This window comes from Chelmon rostratus, chromosome 13, assembly GCF_017976325.1.
Source record: "Chelmon rostratus isolate fCheRos1 chromosome 13, fCheRos1.pri, whole genome shotgun sequence".
Classification (NCBI taxonomy): domain Eukaryota; kingdom Metazoa; phylum Chordata; class Actinopteri; order Chaetodontiformes; family Chaetodontidae; genus Chelmon; species Chelmon rostratus.
This window is the reverse complement of record NC_055670.1, coordinates 15,641,552-15,663,528: the sequence shown is the minus strand read 5'-3', so window position 1 is coordinate 15,663,528 and position 21,977 is coordinate 15,641,552. Positions and strand designations below refer to the sequence as shown.

At 41.1% G+C, this 21,977-nt stretch overlaps 2 protein-coding genes across 2 annotated transcripts in view; both read right to left on the bottom strand.

Moving 5' to 3' along the window:
• The window catches only part of abca12 (ATP-binding cassette, sub-family A (ABC1), member 12), a 67,392-nt gene extending 53,033 nt beyond the window's left edge, over positions 1-14,359 (bottom strand). The window contains exons 1-16 of the mRNA XM_041950730.1: positions 14,112-14,359; positions 13,371-13,448; positions 12,628-12,721; positions 10,537-10,678; positions 9,297-9,421; positions 8,068-8,141; positions 6,890-7,060; positions 6,543-6,736; positions 5,870-5,988; positions 5,463-5,563; positions 4,748-4,894; positions 3,487-3,653; positions 3,023-3,156; positions 2,208-2,338; positions 1,491-1,655; positions 229-437 (exon numbers count right to left, since the gene is read on the bottom strand). Coding sequence (XP_041806664.1) covers positions 229-437; positions 1,491-1,655; positions 2,208-2,338; positions 3,023-3,156; positions 3,487-3,653; positions 4,748-4,894; positions 5,463-5,563; positions 5,870-5,988; positions 6,543-6,736; positions 6,890-7,060; positions 8,068-8,141; positions 9,297-9,421; positions 10,537-10,678; positions 12,628-12,721; positions 13,371-13,436 — 2,039 coding nt within the window. The 5' untranslated portion in view covers positions 13,437-13,448; positions 14,112-14,359. The remainder of the gene's footprint in view (positions 1-228; positions 438-1,490; positions 1,656-2,207; positions 2,339-3,022; positions 3,157-3,486; positions 3,654-4,747; positions 4,895-5,462; positions 5,564-5,869; positions 5,989-6,542; positions 6,737-6,889; positions 7,061-8,067; positions 8,142-9,296; positions 9,422-10,536; positions 10,679-12,627; positions 12,722-13,370; positions 13,449-14,111) is intronic.
• Positions 14,360-15,522: 1,163 nt separating this feature from the next.
• On the bottom strand, positions 15,523-21,880 carry pofut2 (protein O-fucosyltransferase 2). Its single transcript, XM_041951091.1, has 9 exons — positions 21,665-21,880; positions 20,005-20,258; positions 19,652-19,796; positions 19,102-19,212; positions 18,343-18,409; positions 18,054-18,179; positions 17,565-17,745; positions 17,232-17,355; positions 15,523-16,893 (listed from the first exon to the last, which is right to left on the bottom strand). Exons 1-9 carry the CDS (start codon positions 21,844-21,846, stop codon positions 16,740-16,742), a joined length of 1,344 nt encoding a protein of 447 aa, XP_041807025.1. The 5' UTR covers positions 21,847-21,880; the 3' UTR covers positions 15,523-16,739.
• Between the last annotated feature and the right edge of the window lie 97 nt (positions 21,881-21,977).

The following is a 21,977-nucleotide window of genomic DNA, read 5'->3' as shown; positions in this document are numbered from 1 at the left end:
TTAAATCAAATTGCATCACCGGAAGAAATATTGATAGGTCTGGGCCTTAAATCTTTGCAAAGACATTTTATGAGTTTTAATTTTAAGGCTTTAAAGGCTGTTAGAAACAAAATCGCAATATCATAGAGGAAATAATAACCCACAATCAATCAACTGTTCAAATAAAAAAGCAGGTGCGCAGAGCATGGTAGCACTCAGGAATGTAACCCTGCAGCACTTTGTCAAGACCTTTGTTGAAGAGTCCCAGAAACGTCATGAGTGCTGATGTCTGGCATCCAGTTCGTCCAGTACTCTCCACCCAGCTCTGTCGCTAGTCTCTCCAAAAGCATTCCAAACTGCAGGCTGTTATTGTACAGCTCGTGCCACTCAGAGAGAATCATGGGAAGTGTTACGTTGTAGTCCGCTTGGCCTGTGATGGCGCTGTACACTTCTTGTGCCTGTGGAAGCATATTATGAAACGAGATTTTTAAAGAAAATTCGTGACGCCTGTAATGTTCTTCCTTTACGTAGGTACTTGGCTATAACAGCTTTCAACTTAAATATCAAGAGGCTTAAAATCTTTAGCTTTGTAATGGGACACCACCTGTTACATCATCAGGAGATGATGATGGTACATATGTAACACAGGCATTCCAGAGGTTTCCAGAGGAAACGTTGCAACGTTATACATGTTGAACTAATGCTTCTTGCTTGCTAAAATCATCAACTGGCATAGCGACAAATCGGAGGAAATTTGCAGGACAGAACAAGGCATATTAATCTAATGAATTTCAGTGTCGTCCTGGACACAGACATGTCTGTCCTGCACTTAGCTCAGAGATTATTTTTCAGGATGTAATATTACTGTCACTCACAAAGTTCTATTGATTGTTAGCAATTTGGCTGATTTATAGCTATAGCTATAGCTATACATATCCCTTTGCATATACATTAAAGTGAGCTATTCCAATGGATTTTAAAATTCTTCCATGATCAGTTGCAAAGATACGGACTCTTTCCTCGCACCGGGAGCCATGCTTCATGATGCACTGCCTCAATTTGCAAAAACATTGTGGGAATTTTCTTCTACCACTCTGTTTGGAGTCTGCATCTGAAAAAGCTCAGTTTGGAGGGCTTATCTGTAAGGGCTACATGACCACTACACCTCGATCCCCAAAAGAAATGGGACACATTAACCTATTTGTAACCTCCTAAAATAGAGGCGTCAGGCCAAGTGGTAGAGCCAGGGGGGGGTCGGCCTGGACCCAGCCTAGATGGATAAAAGTGTTTCTCTGTCAAGGATCTGACTTTCATGTGGCTTGATAAATTCTGTAAATTTCTACAATACAGAATAATTCAGAAAATACCCCAAATAATATAGAAATTACAGAGTGTAGCATTAAGTCGGAGGAGGACTCACAAATCCTTAATGTTTTTCACAAAATAAGTCAATTCAAGGCGGTACATCACTTTGGAATGAAGCCATCCAAATGTGGTTTAATGAATTTTACCTTCTCAACCAATGGCTGCCAGTCCATCAGCAGGGCTTGCTCTAGCTTGGAGCTGTTCTGGCAGATGGCTGATCTCCACACCTCGATCTTGATGCTCTCTGTGTTTAAGAGCCACTCGAAGGGACTCAAGAAATCCTTGCAGGTCAAATGCTCAGATGACAGGCTCTAGTTAAACAGAGGCAAAAGCATCAGCTACCTTCATTTTTTTTGCACACTATTATCAAAAACCTCAAACATGTCATCCCCTGAGGTCAAAACATTACACATAAGAGCTGTCAGTCGATGGTTAGACGGGTTCAGTCAGTCATCTTAGACGTCTCCCACATAGTTTGAAAAAATTGTATTGATGTTCTTACTTCTCTGAGATTTTGTTAGATTCTTTTCATTTAAAATGAAGTCTTGTGAGTTTGAACAAAGCTTGGTTGCTCAACACGCCCTTGAATAAACGATAAGCAAGTGAGCCAAGTACAGTTTGAAGAAAAAAAATGTTTCGTCACGTGGGTCGTCACTGTAAATCTGAGTGCTTGTGAGCACAATAGCTGAAGGCTGGAAGCTGCCTCAACCTGTCTTCTAACCTGTCTTTTTTGTGCAATGACACGGGTGACCGTGGCGAGCTGCTGTGAAAACCGGTTGGCATGATGTCTGAAACTACAAAAAAAATAATATCACAGTTGCAAAATAACATAACTGTCTTTTCAGAGATTAATGGCCAAATACCTTCTCAATCACCTCCAGCGCACTGCTCAGGGCGTGACTGATCCAAATGCTTGCCTGAGTCTGGTTCGTCAGCAACGTCTGATAAGTCAGTTGGAGCCATTCAGCATCTTTCAGGACATTCACCATCATTTCTGCAAACCGGGGAGAGCGCAGACAATGAATATACACCAAAGACAAGGCCAGATCAGTCGACTGCAGTCATTTTCAGTGATGCACCAAAAACAAACACATTTTCAACACAGTTTTAGAAACAATCTGTCCAGTCACCCACTTGACTTTCATTCCTCATATTACATCTCAGGGGGTTGTTTTTTTATTCAGTGATATAATTTGAGTGTGTATCCCTTCCCTGCATGGTACCTCCTCTAGTCCTACTTTGCTTCAACCCTCTCTATTTTTCATCAGTCCCCTGAGAAAGGGTGTGGACTAATTCCATTCACCTCTTGGTTTTAGAGTACATGTACTCTTGGGAGAGCAGACAATAGTGACCGTGGAAGTATGTGACCAAAAAACAAACAAACCAGTAAGTCACACTCTTTAAACTGAGCACAATATTACTTTATATACTTTTAGATTTAGCGTTGATGGCAAAGGCACATATTTGGTATTAGTCATGTTAGTTCAGCTCCCCGTCAAAAAAATCTGTCATAATATATTTCAGGTTGACTGGAAAAAATGTTGAGCAGCCACCAAGCTCAAAGGAAAGCTCTTTTCAGTGGTGGTGAAAATGACAGATGTCCTATGTTGGAGACATTTCAAATGCCTGCTCGCCGCAGGAGAGGCGCCGCTGACAGCAGGATGTTACGCAGTCTTACCTTCGACGGTATCAAGGGTTAATGTGGCTGACTTCATGGACTGAAAGCCCGTTCTGAGGATGCTCTGGACGACCATATCCACCTCGGGCACGATTTCTACGATCTCAATCACCACTTGACCGACCCTCAAGAACCTGCAGAGCACAAGGCAAGACTCAAGATGAAGCACAAACGGCTCACATTACAGTACACGAGACATTTGGTGCACAGGTGTCTATTTAACTTAACGTGCGCAAGGAGAATTTCTCATTCTTAAGAACTTCAGAGGTGCAGAGAGCCCTCTCTAAACCCTGCCCGCTCATATACAGTCTCAAAAAAATCCTTTCACTTGTCTTGTGCGATATTCAGAAATTCAGATGCTTCAATCCAGCCTGTTTTTTAGTGATTGCAGCAATAAAAGTTGGGTGAATATAATGTATTTGCTTTATAGCTGACTGGCAATGCATGTAGATAACTGTGCTTACAGCTCCTCCTCGATGTTCTGTGGCTGCGTATCTACGCTACGCCGGGCCCTCGTGATGCTGGAGCCTCCCTGTCCTCCTGATGATACACCTCCCATCAGACTGTGCAGCAGACCTTTGGCGACGGTCACGTCATGAGGCGCAACATGCTTACTCCATGCCAGGAGAGCCTGGGGATAATAGAGATCACATATGAGAGGGCAAAGAGGCAGGGGGAGATCTGAGTTAATTTGCAGATATACAATCATTTGAGTTCAATCCAACCTGGACAAGAAGTCAATCCTTTTCTGCTCTACTCCAAAACTCTTTCTGTCTGTCAGTCTTTTTCATCATGAAGCCAAATTTAAAGCAGGGCAATAAGAAATAAGGTGAATAAATGAAACTTAATCATAACATGGTGAATATGATGAGTCCAAATCTAATCTTTTGGTCAAGGACGATACAGTCTTCAACTGTATTATATATTTGACACTCATTCACTTATGCAAATTTGTTTTGAAGAGCTGGTCTGCAACATTTTCTTAAATGACAAAAGACTGTGATTTAGGTGGCATTTTTTTTTTATTAAGCAAACAAAAAAAATCAGCTTTATTACAACACTATATGCCATTTTCTATTTTAAAATATTGTACATTTTGTTATATTCTGCTCTGTACATTCAATGCTAAAAGTTAAGCATGCTAATTGTGGCGTTAATAATAACTTAAGCTGTTAACAACAGAAAGCTGCACTGCACTGAGTGTCATTAGCACATGGCGTATGCACCATGGTGCTGAACCTGAAGGTGTCACGTTTGAATAATGTGACACGTGCGCATCATTGCTATATGCCGGCATCAGGCTGCTAATTGATGTCCGGCTGACTGTTTGAGCGAGTACACAGAGTGATGACAGTGTTAGCTAACAGCTTCTGATTGGGAATTATCTCATCAAAACACATCCACCGCAGTGGCAGCGCTAATTGGATTTCTTTGAGGTTTCGGTTCCCCAGGTGCGACCTGGGAGTTGCAGTTGCTTGTTGCTACGGCCAACAGCTTTCGTGTGGCCGTAGACTAATTATTCAACGCGCTCTGAATCTAATTACCTGCGAAGGTGGCACTTGAGAATCCAAATCAGAACAACACAGACGGGCAGCATGAGAGTGAGAAATAGAGGAGAGGCAGCAGGAAAGGACGCCGTCCACACTCATCTAGCGGCAGATTCATTTCTGATGCCTGTGACTGTCTCCTCTTGATGATGATCATATTTAACTCATTGTAACCTACCTGTTTTGCCACCTTGTCTGGGCTGATCCAGCCCAGAACCATGTCCACGGTGTATGTGCTGCACGCCACTGATAGCCACACTGGGTTACTGCTGTTTTCACACAAGTACCGACGCACCATGTCTTTGTCCAACGTCAGTCCGATTGCCTGGAGAAGAGAATTAGAGTAAATATAATGAAACTATGGTCAAACTCTTAATAAAGAGGTCAGTCACTTATCGAAAGATTACTGCAAACAGTCAAAAGAGGCAAAAGAGTGTTGCATCAAAGCATGTGCGGATAATACTCATGTATCTGTCCATTAAATATGAAGCCACAGCCAGGGAATGGTTAGCTTAGCTTAGCATCAGCTGTTTACAGATTGACCGCACAGACACGAGATTGGTGTCGCTCTTCTCATCTTAACTCTTGGCAAGAAAGCGCATAAAATTCCCATGACACTGAACACTTCCTTTTACGTTTCACTGGAAGTCTCTCAAATCTGTTTTTTCAATTCAGACGAAAACTATTATGTGGCATAAGAGACTTCTGTGCTGGCAGCATGGGATGAAACCAGTCTGGCATGCTGCTGTGCTTTTATTATAACCGAATATGTAAAATAAAATGACACAAGTCCCCACTGGGAGTGAAAAATATGTAAGGAAACGATCGGATGTCATATGCCTTCAAGACACTGTATGGGAATATTCTGTACAATGACTGTGGTAAACACGTACCTTGTCCAGCGGTATCTGGACCTCTTGTAGAACTCGTTTCACTATTTCACTTAGTGAGTCCTCCTGTAGCGTGACGACCTCTCCGAGGGAGATGTACACATCTAAGCAGAATCCAGTCAGATGTTACACCCTTATGGCGCATTTGGACAAAACTTGACTGACGACATTTTTCTGCTGTTTTGATATCAGAGGCGATCCGTGTTTACATAGCCACACTCCTAAGAGAGCAGCACTTCGTGGCTTCATTGTGACACAGCATTTTAAAGAAATGAAACTGTCTTATAGAGGTATATTAAGCAATGAGCAGTTTATACACCTGCACGTCTTTAAAGCACACCTAATCTACATTAAAGCCATTTAATTAAACACACCCTAAAAATTGTTTTGGGGCTAACGTTAGTAGTTACCTTTGCCAGGCCAATGCTGAACGTACTGGAGCAGGTTGATGCCGCCAGCGAGCAGCGGATGCACCGTGGAGAGTGAGGGAGCAGATTCAGGAAAATTGCTCTGGATGACATGTATAGCACTAGAGAAACCACAGGGGAAAAACATTTAATGGTCAAAACAGGACAGGACCTGCAGCAAACACTTGACAGAGCTAATAATTAGACAAACACACCAGCTCTCAATCCATAAGTCTCAGATATTGTGGGTTGCAAACAGAGTGAGGCCGAGCGCTTAAAAGTCAGTACCAGTGCAGTATTTCTACAACTCAGAGTCACCAGGGTTCAATTTTATTGTACCTCAGATCAGTATTTCCGACCTGCACCCTGTCTATACTGCAGTGGAGGTCAAAAAAGTTCAAACCACAATGTAACATTAACAGTTCAGTCTAGCTGCTCTTTAAAGCAGGCTGAAAATTAAACTATTCATTAGGAAAAGACAGAATTAGATGAAGAGTTAACTGCAGGAACCGGGAACTAATGAAATATGATTTAAAAAAAATTGCAGATTAGAGGTGTGACTCCATCACAACCATCGGTGGACCATTTTTAAATATTTGGGATCATACTTTAAAATTTTGCTTTCTACTAACACCGTCATTCATTTTGCATCGCTCCATCATTTAAAGTGTGTTACCCCTGTACGTTGGTGAGTAAGGCCTCTGCATTGCCCAGCACTTGGTCAGCAGAACCAGAAGAGAACAGCTGGGGAACCGCTAGCAGGCTGTCCCACAGCGAGGTCTGATTCTGCAGCTGATCGAACGCCAACACCGCCATCCCGGCCGCCGTCATCATCTCCTCTGGTTTTGTCAGCATCAGCTCCATCAGCATCTGACAGCCAGATTTCAGAGTCAACAGTTATGTGCAATTATAGAAAGAGGTTTTGACTTACCATCGCGCTGACCTGATAACAACAAGCTGACACATGCATGCACAGGCCCACATAGTGTGTGTATACAAGCAAACACACACACACACACACACCTGGTTGAGCGTGAGGAGCGAGACCTCAAACACAGTGTTGTTGGACTTGCAGAAAGTGACCAGAGCGTAGCAGAGGGGGCTGGGTGAGGTTGTGTTTATCATGGGCAGCGTCATGGTGCAGATGGATCTTTTCAACAGGCCCAGGGACTCCAGCATTTTGTCCAAGGTCTCCTGCAAGACATGTGATTCTTATGAGCTCAGATCATCACAGTCACACATTAAGTGCAGGTTTTCATTCAAAAATGTTTGTATTTGATTTTTCTAAATCACACTGTGTACAGTTCCAGTCTCAGCTGTATCACTGAACTATTTAGAGGGGCTGATTATTTCTAGCTAACATCTGGATATGAAGTGGCAGCATTACAAAAAGTGTAATTATAAAAATGCAACTCTTAATAAGAGCATTTACTCTGGGTACTTTAAATGTTTTGAAACTTTGAACACTCTGAAATACTTTTGGCCATGTTTTAATAACAAAAATATGAATATGATATCGAGTACAGTTGCAGTTAACAGATAATTGTGCTAACTTAATGCTGTGCTGTAGGCCTGAGACTTGGATAAGTCAAAACCAGGGCCTGGGACTTAACTCGGACCCCTCTGCTGTAACACTTCTTGAGACCTGAAGACTCCATTCAACTCAGACTTCAAAGCAAAAATGTGATCAATTTTTTGACCTGGTAAAATAGCAGCCATAGAAGCTGGGCTAAGACATTTGAGCTAGTTAGGGATTTCACCATTGTCTGTGGAAATAGCATCTGCTGCAACTTGTAGCTGCTTTAACGAGTGGCTTCAATACTTTTCTGGAGGGATTAAATTGAATATAAATTGCATTACTTCCAGAATCTTAATCTCATTTTAATCCTTTAATCTGGCTTTAATCTATTGCTACCATAACACCTTCTCCCTTTTACTCAATACAACAGCAATACACTGCATGCAACACAGTGTCGCTTACAAAAGAAGAAACAGTTTCAAGAGAAGAGTAAATTTTAAATAAACCTTTAAGGTAATTCCTACAAGCCTTTTTTTGTCAGAGAATAAGGGTTCATCTGCTGTGTGCAGTGACCAATGCTGTTAACATGAGAGACCTAGCAAGGCTTCAATGCTGTGACACAAGAAACAGGTTTTTCCTTTTTCTCAGCAGTTTTGTTCCTCCTATTATATCTGCACAATACCTGATCCTCCGGAGGAGTGGTACCGGTGGCATTCATGAAGGAGACATTATGGGAGCCTCTTTGGTAAGACGGACCTATAACACAAAAACACATTGTGTAGCAGTTAAAGCAACAGCTAATATCACGGCCACCTTACAATGCAAACATGAGACGGGGCCCCGTCAGACAAAAAGACAATTAAATGTGGCTCTTTTCATTTTGTGAAGCGTATTTATTTGCTTCCTCACAGAAAATTTCTTTTATCTGTCCCATGATCTCATCTGTGCGATTTATTAGAAGCAAACAGGAGAGAGTTAGCTGAGCATAAAGACCAGAAGGTCTAATAAGGGGAAACAGCTAGCTTTGCTTTCTTTTCTAGGTAAAACATAATAATAAGGTGCCTGCCAGCACCTCTAAAACTCACTAATTAACTCATTACATCTTGCTTATTTAATCTTATAATCTCACATTTATTTTCACTTAAATAAAATGTCTGTGAAGTCACTTCCTATTGCTGAATGAGGTAATGCAACAGTAACAGAGCCGATGGCCCACTGATGACAGTATTGCAATATTTATATATCTGCCGTACAACGAACTCTAGGGAAAAATACTGTATTAAATTACTGCTAATACAAACCGAGCATTTCCTACCAATGCACCTTCGCATTAAAGGCGTTTAACTGGCAAAGCACGAGTTGACTTTAATATGGTCTTTTATTTTCGCCTTTTTTTTTTTTTTTTTACAGCTGATCAAAGTGGATTTTTTTTAGCTTGCAGGAGACAGGCTAGCTGTTTCCACCTGTTTCAAGCCTTTATGCTAAGCTATTTGTCTCCTGGCTCCACCTTCACACTGAACAGATAAATATTGATCTTCTGATCTAACGCTCAGCAAAAAAAGCAAATAAGCAAATTTCCCAAAATGTCAAACTATCCCTTTAATGAAGCTCACTAGCACGCAGATGTTTGTTTCATAATGTTTAATCGACCAAAAATTTGATTATTATCACTAAATTCGCAGTTAGACCATGTATAAAAATTATATTCTACTTAACTTATATTAAATCTACTTACTGTTTTACTGCCTTAAAGTGTTTAAATGGGGCTCCTTCATACGAAAAAATAATGAAAAGCCCAAAAGTGCATAATATTACCCAGAAGTGGAGGTGTAAAACTTTACTGGGTAGCATGAAAATGTGATTTTTGCCACTGTACATAAAAAGAAGTGCCTGTGAACGAGGATAACATACCCAAAATGTTGTTCAAGACCTCAATCAGCGCTGCAGGATCATTGCTGGAGTCCTTTGGGAAATTCATTTTGAAGACATCCCCCTGAATCAGGCTTGCCAGCGGGGAACCCTTCAGGGGGCTCGACCTGTCGTGGAGAGTCAGAAGAATGAGATGAGACAAGATGCTCAACCAAATTTTATGAAATCTTACACAAAAAGTCTGCGTTCATGTGTTTTTCCCGTGGAGGGATTCATGCATCTCTCTGAAAAGCTGAAACATTTAACACCTCGTCAATTTGACTTAAGCATAAAAGTGTTTCTTTTCCGTTTGCGTTTGCTCCCATGAGGCTTTGGCTGTAGCGGCTAAATGCTGTTGCATGGTAACAAATATTCATCATTTCAGGGTTTTTTTATGCTTAAAATGACTCCCCGCTACAGTAACAGATGAATATTTAGCTTGGCATACTGCTTGGAAGACTGCAAGAACGTGTTTCGTTTTGTCAGAAAGATCAACGAAGAAACGGTCGAGGAGAAAACCTGTTCGATAACAACAGCTAGTAGATCAGAGGGCAGTTTCAAGAGGAGGCGGGACTTAAACCAAACCAGCTCTCTGAAAGCAAACAAACTGAGGGATGGAGATTTGCGCAAACCATCAGTCATCAGCAGGTTGACGGCTCTGCAAACAGGCTTCACTTTTAGCCACGTACCTATTCCTGCGTCTGGAATTCAAATATCAGTGACAGCTCAGCGGCTTAAGAAACAAAAGCAGGAAAAACAACTGTAAGCCTCTAACCGTAACACGTGAACTATGACAAAGGAGACAGGTTTCCATAAACAAAGGTGTCCATTTCTAAGAGATTATGCAACTTCAAGTGTTGACAGAGCTGTTTTTAAAGGAAATAAAGTTAAAAAGGATTCAAAGAAGAGTCATCTGACGGAAAGAAGTCGATGAAATGTTGCCTTGTGACTCGAAACTTGGTGAAACGAAAATGAAAATGTGGCCGGTTGCGATCAGGCAAAGGAGAGTTGGCTTTCACCACAGGGGGATGTGTGTTGTTGGTACATTTCCATGATCACACTGACTAATCATCTCATGTGATGCTGCTATGCTGAGGGTGTGCCCATCCTGTGACTCGCGGGACTTGACCAGCCCAGTAGAGACATTCATTATATTTAAAACGTGGACGTTACACAGAGCTGGGCAGATGCAGCCCGGTCAGATATTATCTCGTGTACAATCTGAGCTGATGAATGGGGGCACCTTGCTCTCCCTGCGAGTGTCTTTGATGCAGTTGGGTTCACTGCGCGCGATGTGTTGTGACAGTTGCTGTCTGTGTTGCACATGAGGGTCTGCAGGAAAGGGAAGAAGCCTGTGCTGGGGAGGTTTCGGGGTCCCACATAACCTAGAAGCAAAAATGAAGTTGTTACTGTAATGAAGATGCTGGAAAACATTACCTCCATTAAGAACTGTCTAAAAATCCCAGGAGACCATGTCCTTAATTATGTGATTTGGCAATTAAAAGTCTCTCATTGAGTTACAAGTATCAGCATCTACATTTCATATTACATACATACATACATTACATATACATTAACTGTATGTAGGGAGGTAAACATCATTAACATTATAGAAAATGCTCAACAAATAGTGTTTAAGAGAGGTTATAAAGGAAAATCATGCATCAGAAATCGACTGAAAAGTTCTATTCTGTTGTCAGTGGTTTAACTTTTTTGGCGCTGTGCTTTGGTTCAAAATGTTTCTATGAACTGGCCCAGTTTGTTATTCATTTCTGTTATTCTCCAACAACATGCGGGCTTGTAGGGATATCTCTAACCACAGGATCAGGAGCCTGAGCTGATCTCCATTTCTCCGTGTCATACCCTCTTCTGCCAGAACGCAATCTCAGCTATTGCTTAAATTCAGGACAAAGAAAAAAGCCACAAAGACAACGTGGATCAAGCTGCAGTCAAGCGGCTGCGACTCGACTGACCTTTCTGGTATTCAGGCCTGTTAATGTTATCTCAGAAAGCGATGTTTCATCTTGACACGACAAATTTAAAAGCGCAATAGCCGAGCAAACAGCCCAGCTTGGTGATGGCATTCGCCGAAGACATTACGAAACCTACGGCGTCTAAGTGAACAAACACACCCGCACAGCCAATTCCATAGAAATCACATGCAGTTTAAATAGCTGGCAGAAACAGTGAAGCTGCAAATAAGTGACTCAAGGGGGTTAAACAAGAACAACAAAGAGGCATTCAGTCAAACTGTCATTCAGCAAAGGGAACGACTTTGTGTCCGTGCACATCAGTTTTCAGTCATGACACTTTCACACATGCCTTTAAACGCAACAGGAGTCACCTCGTGGAAATAGTTTTCGTACATTCCTACAATAATTGAAAGAATAATTTAGCGGTTAAAGGCTCTGTGAGAATCGTTGGCCCAAACTCCATTAAGATGCTCATCTGAGATCACTTTAGAGTGTGTTTGCTTAGTCATCTGCAACACTATACTACCTGATTCAAGGCTACTGCTGGTCATTCAGTGCCATCAGATACTGAAGATGGTTTTGCTGCCTGTTTTGGGTGTGGTCCACTGCTGTGTCTGTTTCCAGTTTGTTTAAAGACAAACAGCACACCACGCAGCACTTAAAAGGGGAGGGAAGGTCCCATTGTTCAGATTCGCCGGATAGATTGCGGGATGAATGTTAGGTCACGCTGGGGCTATCAAATTACGCGTGAATCTCTGCATCCATAGAATCGGATCCATTCAAAAAAGACACGGCTGATGCTGTCATCAAATGTACTTTTGTGAGGCTGCAACTGTTTTGTTTCAGGACCAGGCTCACTGGTGACTGCAGCTGCAGCCCCTCCCTCGGCAACCAGCCACTCAACTCTCACATGTGGTGGTAGATGGCGACAGATAGATAGATATGCACACATGCGTAACGCTCCCTCCTGATGCACCTTTGCCCATATTTACCGCAGATACAAGCAGATGTCCATTGGGGCTGAGAAATAAAGGAGTACAAACACCACGGCAACAGTGCAGGGATCGGCTCGGATCTGAAGGACTATTCATGTTTCGGTTTACTTTGAAACTGGAATGTGTAGCTGCTATTCTTCACGACGCCAAACAAAAACCCAGCGGCCCGTGTCGCGCCAGTGCTGTGTTAAGGCAAACCTTAGCCAATTCTCTAGCCAAGGTCTTTTTTCCTGTTTGGTTGTTTTGTAGCATCATCCTGTTTGTAAGCGTCTAATGGCGCGACTTGTCTTTACGATGAAGGGCTATTGAAACACACGTCGCTAACACAGCGTGGCTCTTTCTTTCCTCTGCGGTTCATTCACTCACATGTGTCTTTTATTATTGGAGGGAACTGGGTGCGGGTCACAGCAATGATGATGAAGATGATCAGAGGCCAGGTGATCAGAGTCAGGGACCATAGCTACAACACAAGATAACCATAAAACAGTAATCACAATCAACAAATTCTTTGCACTACTGTAAAACGTCATTCCAACTCATACATGCTCTAACCTTTCCTTAAATACTACACTATGCATATATATTCTTATTTCCACTGTGTCATATATATATATACTTATCTACTGTGCAATAGAGCAAGTACTTAATTTATCCATAGCCACGTGCAATTTTTTTGTTTCAATCCATGTGCAGCTCTTTTTCAATATTTCTCAACTACTTTCCATTGGCAATATATTTTCTATAGTCTTTGTATAAAATGTACATATACATAGTCCACTTCTTATTTTGTATTTTCTTATTTTGTACTTTTTATTTTCCATTGTCTTTGCTATTTGCTATTTTATTGATGCTGCCAGTAACACCATATTTCGCCAGCTGGGGATTAATAAAGCTGATCTTATCTTATCTTAATGCAAAAATGATCCTATACTATAATATTCATATATACATAAGCTGTACATGTTGAGTGATTGGTGGCTCAATAAAGCCAAAATATGGAGTATCCGGTGGGGGAATCTGCTGTCGTGCGTGTCACTTATTCCCCACAGTCTTTCCTGGGAAACAGTAAGCTGACACTCTCATGTGAAAGCAGCATTAAAGTCACTCACCGGCTGTCTGATGACTGTCAGCCAGTTCTTCCAGAGAAGAAGCTGCAGCTGCCTGAAGAAGGCCATCAGTGGAGGAGGCTGAGAAAGCAGACACAACATACATGAAACTTATCCAGCCCTTCTCTACATATGGATACTTCACATGCAGTGGTCAGACAGGAGACGAAAAAAAAAACAACAATCATTTATTTATATATTTAACTTATCAAACTATTGTAGTGGAATTAATTGTAGATAACTAAACTTGTCTCATCCACATAAAGAAAGTTAAATCTGAATGACAGAACAAATGACTTAAGATTCAAGATTCAAGATTCTTTATTGTCATTGAGCATGACATGTCAATGAAATTTTCATTGCAACCCCCTTGTTAGAAACAAGATAATAAGAAAGATAAGAAAGATTAGAAAGAATAAAATTAAGATAACTACAATAAAATAAACCAACGTGCAATAAAAGTATTCGTAAATGCAATTGAAAATATACCAGAATGAAAAATATACTAAGGCAATAAAATACATACTAAACAATAAACAATAAAATATGCCAGTGAAATGTACCAACAGAATAAAATATACCAATGGAATGTACTGACAGCAGCTGAAATATACTAAAATGTATATAAACAGTAAACAATAAAATATACCAATGTGGTGACTTAATTCTTAATGAAAGCTTTTAATGTCTTTGCCTCTGACTGATAATAATAAAGCTAATTAAGTAATTGATCATTTGGCCTACCTGGCTGCGTCTGTCCTCTCAATGCGTCAAATGATTTGTTATCTGAGTTTCGCTCGCGGGCGCCTTAGGAAGGACATAGCGCCAGGTGGCCCCTAGCAGGATGCCCTTTCCATCAGCTGACTACAGCAGAACAACAGAATCAATAAATTTACGCTAAAAAAACAAAACAAAACAGAGAAATCCCGCTCGACGGACGCCGCAGTTCAGCGCAAAGGATAAACGTAAAGGGAGGTTTTCTGTTCCTTCTCTCCCGCTGATGTGGGCAGCTACACCTGCGCGTGACAAGGTAAATCCGTGAAGAAGGGCGTGTACTCTGGCCCCAACCTGCACAAAGCACAGGTGAGGCACGACCCCTGGGAACTACGCATGTACAAGCATAATACCTCTAAACCTCTCTGTTAGCTGCAGCGCTGCTACATATTCCTCCATGAACAAGATTATAGATATTTTCAACTTTTAAAGTGTAGCCAAAAGAACAAATGAGTCTGTCACGTGTTGTTAGGGGAGGTGTGGGTCTCCACAGGGGGGAAACACACTGATATCATGTGGGGGGTCCACAGGGAAAAGTGAAGACCATGTGGTGAATTCTCTAGAGTTATGCAAACAAACAAAATAATAATGTAACAAGCCAAAGTATATGATTTAAAGAGGAAAATATGGAAGAGATCATCTCATTTGCTGCATTAACACCAAAGTATAGGCAAGATTTCAGCAATTACAGGCAGGAAAAAGCAGCTATTTATGTTATCAAAGCTTGATGTGGCTGAGGCTAATGTGAGTGTGAGCTTTCACCGATGAGACACAAAAGTACTCGTTTTTCTGGGTGGCTGAAGTATTACAGCATTTCCACAAACAAAGACAAGAGGCGCTGTATGATGGCTCAGGGATGGGCCAAAGGAGAGCATAGTTCACACACGATGGAAACATTTATAAGAATTTCCTTATCGAGGTAGTCTTACTGGTTTTGTATCTTGATAATGTGGCGAAAATGAGTCAGAGGTTTGGTACGCACAAAGCGACGGAAAGCGCAGCCACAGGGAGCACAAATCCTCCGAGTCGGGCAGATTTAAAAAATGGCTTCAATGGCTTTTTTATATACATATTTCAGCCTTGCTTTTCTCAGCAACAGAAGGAGACCCATTAACAATGTATAAGGATGACTGCCTCTTCTTCCTCTCACCACTGTTACCTCCTCACATTTATCATACAAAGACATAAAGATAGATAGATAAGTATTTAAATGTCTAAAATCAATTTAAAGGTCAAAAGCATGTAAAATTCTCAAGCACAATTTCAATGACATGACTTTGTGTATAGTCTGAATTTACGCGAATAAGCTCCAACCAGCCTCTTACAATCAGGACACATCTACTACATGAACCAAGCCGCGAGACGACGCTCATAACATAGAAATTTTAATCAAAACGTGTGCATGCTCAGGAATGGAAAAACAGGGCGTCACATATGATAACAGCTTCATGGCTGGCTAGCGTTGACAAGACACAGTGGCTCAATTTCTTTCATTGGTAGTATCAGCAGCAGCAGCACTACGCCAAATATACAGTCTGGTCTGTGGTTTAAAAAGAAAAGGCTGAAGGGTTTAAGCATTCTTAATGTAATCCCATGTAACAAATGTTAATACTGGCACTGCATAAAAATATGAAATAAGGGAGGAAAGTGATTCCACACAAATACTGAAATACAGTGGAAGCAGAGGAGAAATACACCTCCTTTTAATAAATCATGAGCTGGGAATCATTAGGATCTGTCTGGCCTTCTATTCTTAAGGTACCCTGTGGAGCTTTTGACCCCTAGCTGTACGATGGAGCTGTGATTTTGTGAGGGCATCCCATTTTTGTTTGGATTTTGTGCAAAGGCACAAGGACGTACAGGCATGTGCACTAGAGCGCGGCATCGCAATGCATTTCCCTCACACCAGTTTGATGCTAATCCACTGATCTACAGCAACACATTAAGAAATGAAGCCACGCGCTCATGAAAGGCGGTGAAGAAGAGGACTGCTAGCGAACATGAATTAGGCCGAAGGGTTAGCACACAGCGCTTTTTTGGTAAGAAACACTGAATGTAAGCACATATTTACTTGTTTATAAGAAAACTCTACAGGGTACCTTTAACGAAAAAAATGCATAATCTCATATTATGTTCATGATTCCTGAATGCTTAATACTTCATACTTGTGTGGGGTCAAGTTTAGGTGCTCAGCGTTATTGAATCTCACAAAACGGTAAACTGAGAATACTCTCATACAACACGGTCTGTAGCAGTCATTATAGGACACTTCTTCTCACCAGTGGTGCTGGTGTTGGTCATAAATATCAGAAATTGTGTAAAATACCAGACTGTCATGAAGGATCCACATTCAACATACGACATACAAAATATTTGCCCGTCTACTTGTTGACTGTTACAGGTTGGCAGACCAGTCTCGGCCTTTTGAGCATAAGGTTCAGTCACAGAGGTCACTACAGACCTGATTGCACAACTCTGAAACCATAAAAAGTAAAAAATACACCATAAAACACTTCAAATATCTTGTATATTCCATACAAATAACACTTTTAACACTGGGTTTGGCACTTGAGTGTGTCAAGAAAGTCAGAGGTCACATCAGTAAACAATTTTCCAGTGCGTGGGCTGTTCACATTCTTTCTCAGTGTCCCCACAGAAACGATTGTATGTAGTTTTGGGGTCAAAACCCAGGATCTCCCTCTCTTCATGGATCCGGAAAGAGAAGGTGGACACTGATGTTCCTATGAAGAATCTGAAAAAAAGAAATTAATGAACAAAAATATAGCAAAAGGGGACAACAATACAAGAGGCGTGCACCTTGGAGAGTTGCATGAGCATGTAGGCAGGCACACAGTGAGAGCAGCATGCACAGCCGTCTTGACTAGTTCTGCTAGTTTTTCAAGTTCAAATATTTTCCATGAACTGGTAAAACATTCACTTATTCAATGATGACTAATTAACAGTAATTTAGAGCTAGAGCCAAAGCTAGAGGTGTGCTATCTTGTCTGATACCAATAAGCTGACCGTTAAACTGTTATACTAACCGTCATGTAATGAATGCACACAACAAAACCATAAAAAGTAATTTACCTCGCATGGGCACATATCCACTGGTCAATGATGGCCACCCCTCCATCTTTAAGGAGCTCCAGGTCCTGTGTGGACGGCTCAAACCGCACCATTTCTGGCAACAACCTTTTCAGCTCCTTCAATTCTACAAGAATACAGAGCAGAGCATTTATAGTGACTTTAATGACAAGCTTCTACTACTTACTAATATTATTACCACTACGAGGCCTTCTTATCACAGTATCGTTATTACTATTACACATTGAACTCGCATCTTTTGTGTCACTGCTATCACAAATCAAATTTCTCCATAAAAAGAGTAAATCATCTGTGAATGTGGTGGTTTGACATTACCTTCCCCATCTGCATCTGTCGCAACAAACACATTGTCCAGTTTGTGCTTCTTCATCAAGCTGCGCATTTTTTTGACGGCCCCCTTAAGGCTGGGTACGTCCTCTCTGTGACCCCAGATAAAGTCCTTCCTGCGCAGGTGGACCCCCAGATATGGACCACCTTTAGCTGAGCCCAGCTTGGCCTGAGGAACAAATAAAGAAACGACAGATACCTGATTCATTTTTGTTAAATATATAGTATAATAAAAAGTGTATAAAAACCGCAATATCAACAAACGCACACTCAAACAGCACATACACACAGATGATTTAATGGCAAAGAGCCAAAACTTCAATGATGCAAATGCACTTCCAGCCAATAATGGGAAACGAAAAACACATAAATAAAATATAAGTAAAATATTGGGGAAATGGTAATGGTCACATTTTATTAATGCATAATCTACTGTACACACACATAATCCTGCCACTGCCAGATGCACTGACTCACTTTCATGCGAGTCCAGTCCTCACTGTAAATGGTCTGGTCTCTGTCATCTGTAGAGTTCAGGTACTTTGCTCTGAAGTCATCTCCAATGAGTCGCAGGTGCTTGGAAAAAACCATACTCCTTCGGGTCTACATCAAACACAGACAACTGCTGAGACTTCCACATCAGGTAACAGGCGCGATAATGCAAAAACTGATGTTATTTTCAGTTATAACACAGAAACCATGTCATCTAATACCCAGCACCAAAATGACTAAAAAAGGTGTGATATTAGCCCATTACGTGACTTACATCCCAGTAATCCTTCCCAGCATAGTGATCATGGAGGAGCGTCTCTGCTCGGTCAAGCATAACTGATCTGCAAAACAGTGGGACACAAACAAGTTCATCTTTGTCAGTGTCACCGGGATCTGAGAGAACAAGCTGTAAATAATACCACACTTAACTAACAATGAAGTCCGATCATCTTTCAGCTATTCATAAGGAGAAGAATCAAAGACTCCAATGACTTTTAGAAGATTTATAATAAATACTTTGGCTGTTTTGACTACCTCCTGATACGTTCGGTCACATGATCGACTTTGTGTCTAGACAGTATTATCTTAGTAGTTGCTATCTCATCTATCATCCAGAAGTCAGTTAGCTGCAGCTACACCGGTCATCTCATGTACACAATGGGATACTGAATTTGACTTGGATAGCTTTCCTGAAATATTACTGCTGGTTAAAACAACTAAAAACCAATGAATTATTAATGTCAAATGAGCTGCTCTTTCTCATGATGCAACTCAAACGTCTGTCATTCAAATAATTTTCTGTGCTGCTTTATGAGTGGAATTAGGTACTGCGTTGAATCAATCATTATTTCCAAATGGGATGAGGTTTAATAATAATCATCAAGATCCACTGAACTGAACGCAAATTCAAAAATAATTACATTTGTCACAGACACTCTTTACCAGTCACTGGTGCTTGACAAATGTCAGCCCACTGTGTATGCATGTGTATAGTCAGTGGATTTTATATCATCATGTCACTCTGCAGACTCACGTCACTGTGATGTTTTTCTGAAGAACTGGGGCCATGATGGAGGCATGGCCTTGGGCTGATATACATGTTACATTTCGAGCTCTCGTCTCCTCGTAGCCCCAAAACCAGCCCCTTGGAAACACACACAAACAGATAAATGAGACAGTTGATGATGAATGGAGAGGAGAGAGATGTGCGAGCAGGAAGCTAGAGATGGACATCATTAATACAGACATACTGCGAACATGATCCATCACTGTCTGAAAGAAGTCTATTGAGTTATTGTACTATAATTACAATTCATTTTCTTTGGCGGTTAAGCTTAATGAATCTCTTTCATGTAGAAACAATAAACAAAGTGCATGTCAGAAAAGGTTTGACAACTGCTGGAAGATAAAAAAGATAATAAAAAAAGACTGTGATCATGCGTAATTACAACATCTATCTGGAAAAAAGTCAAATAATTTATACACAAATCCACCACATCAACTCCACACCAGAGACAGGGATTATCTTTTACAATTCATGTTTTAAATTGCTGTTGTGGGTTTTGTGCATTCTGTTGCTTTACCTGTAGTACCCCTGTTTATCTTTGGAGTACATCAGCTTCTCAATGCACGGCCGCTCATCAACTTTTTCCTCCCATTTCCCATCAGTCCATCCCTCAGCGTAGTTTTGCAGTACCAGAACCTGGTCTATGAATGGGCCACCATTCTCTAGACCCAAGGGAGGAAAGCATACTCACTGAAAGCTTGGCTTCAGCACACTTCAACTGAGCTACAGAGCAATCTGTTTTAACAAGTTATCAAGAAGTGGTGAAAAAGAACCATTCCTATTTATTATAGTGAAATAAAATAAAGTCAGTAAGTGAAAACATTTGAGAAAATGTGACTCTAGTCTAGGTGACCAAATTTAAAAGCTCACCTGCGATGAATTCCTCATACTCAATGACAGGCACATTGGCCTGCAGGCTAGTGAGGCTGAAGAACTCTCCCCACGGGATGCGGATCTGGTGGATGTTGGGGCTCTGCCAGTGGTAGAGGCGACCCCATGGGGGAAGCACCAATACCCAGTCATCCCCCTCCTTCCTCAAAGTTTTCACCAGGGAGGCCATGCGAATATAGACATCTCTCCGCAGATTGAAACCCTCTGGGGGATTCACGTCATACAAAAGGTACCTGAGGTGACAAGAGAGGGGATTAGATCTTGGGAGTTTGGAAAAGCTTGAAAAATCATCAGCAAGTTCACTGGTCAGTGAACACAAAAGTGAAGGCCAGCGGTCTTTACAGTACTTCAAACCTACCACATTCAGTATTACAGCATCCTATGATCCCATTTAAAAAGTAAAGCATCATCTGTATAACAAAAGCAGGCCCATATTTGTCCTGATACCATTCTAATTATGGTTACTTTAGGACATACAGGCAGTCATAATTGAAAGCTTTTTAGAAATCTATTCCCGCTATCTTTTGTTTAACCATATACATGTGGTTTCTGTAATCTCACCTTTAACAATCCAGGCAGTTCACATCCTGTGACAACAGTCAAGAGGTGATATGTTGTTGGAACTGAATGATAGCAACTGTCCAACCAGAAATATTCATGCAGGAGTAGCACAAAAAAATTCCAAACAAAATTGTGCCATGACATGATATACAGAGCGGTCACAAACAGAGTCAAGAAACAGAATTGCGCAAATATTTGTATCATGTTTTTTTTAAGTGAAGTAGTCCCATTTGCTGCTGTTCTTTTCATTTTTGTCCAAAGCCCAGGACACAACGAGGTTGCACCATCATGTCCTCCAACGGCCCATTATACCAGTTGTAAAAATAATAAAAATAATTGTTGGTAACACATGTTTATGACATTCTGAGTACCATCATACCCAGTTGTTGTGGGGAGACACCTGCAAGCTGCAATCTACCAGTAACTTATACCAGCTTTTATCAAGACTCAAAATCCTACTCGATAGTGACTTCAGACATCATTATGTGACACATGCACATATCATATCTGCTAGTAACGCTAAATTATATTGTATATTTAAAAACGTTTTGTCCATAATTTCTTCAAAATCATCATATTCGGTTCAATCAAATGTATCCGCCCTTAAAGAGAACACAAATGACGTTTCAGTGCTGTTAAATGAGCAACAACACGCCCCGAATCAACGTTACAACGTTACTTCCACCGTTACTAAATGGGGTAGAGACTGAAACAAAGTGCTGGCTATTGAACCATTTATACACCGAAATCAACACAATAGTGTTTCTGAGATATAAGGTGATGGATCTTTAAAGACCGTCTAAAGTGCTAATACGCAAAAAGGAATTAAAATGACAACTTTTTGAATGGAGTCAGGTACACCTACGCCTCTCACCGAAACTGCAGGGTGTATCAACACAGGCGGTCAAGCCTTGCAAACGGGATAGAAATGCAGCCTTAAAATGGGAATTGTGTAACCTGACGCTGTACCGTACAAATAAAAATGACCGATACAGACGAACAAAAACGAGCATTTGTAACTAAGCTTGCGTTAGCACAGAGTAGCTAGTTAGCTAACTTAACATGTCAGTAAACTCACCGTAGATCCCGAGCGGCAGCGATGGATACGGTAGCCGTGTGACTTGCACTGAACACATTGTCAGTGTTTACTGTTTCAAATACTGCAAAAGCGACGAAAGCTGACAAACACAATGAAGTAAAAGAATAGATAGAAGCAATAAATACCACTGGTAACGTTGAGTGAACTGCTCTGTTCGCCATATTTCCTCAGAGCCACGCACTTCCGGAGGGGTGAAGAGCGTCTGTACGGTTGCTGAGCAACCAGTAATGAAACGCAGCCAATACTAATTGTCCTGAGTGTGAAAGCTATTTTTGTGTGTGGATAGGCTGAT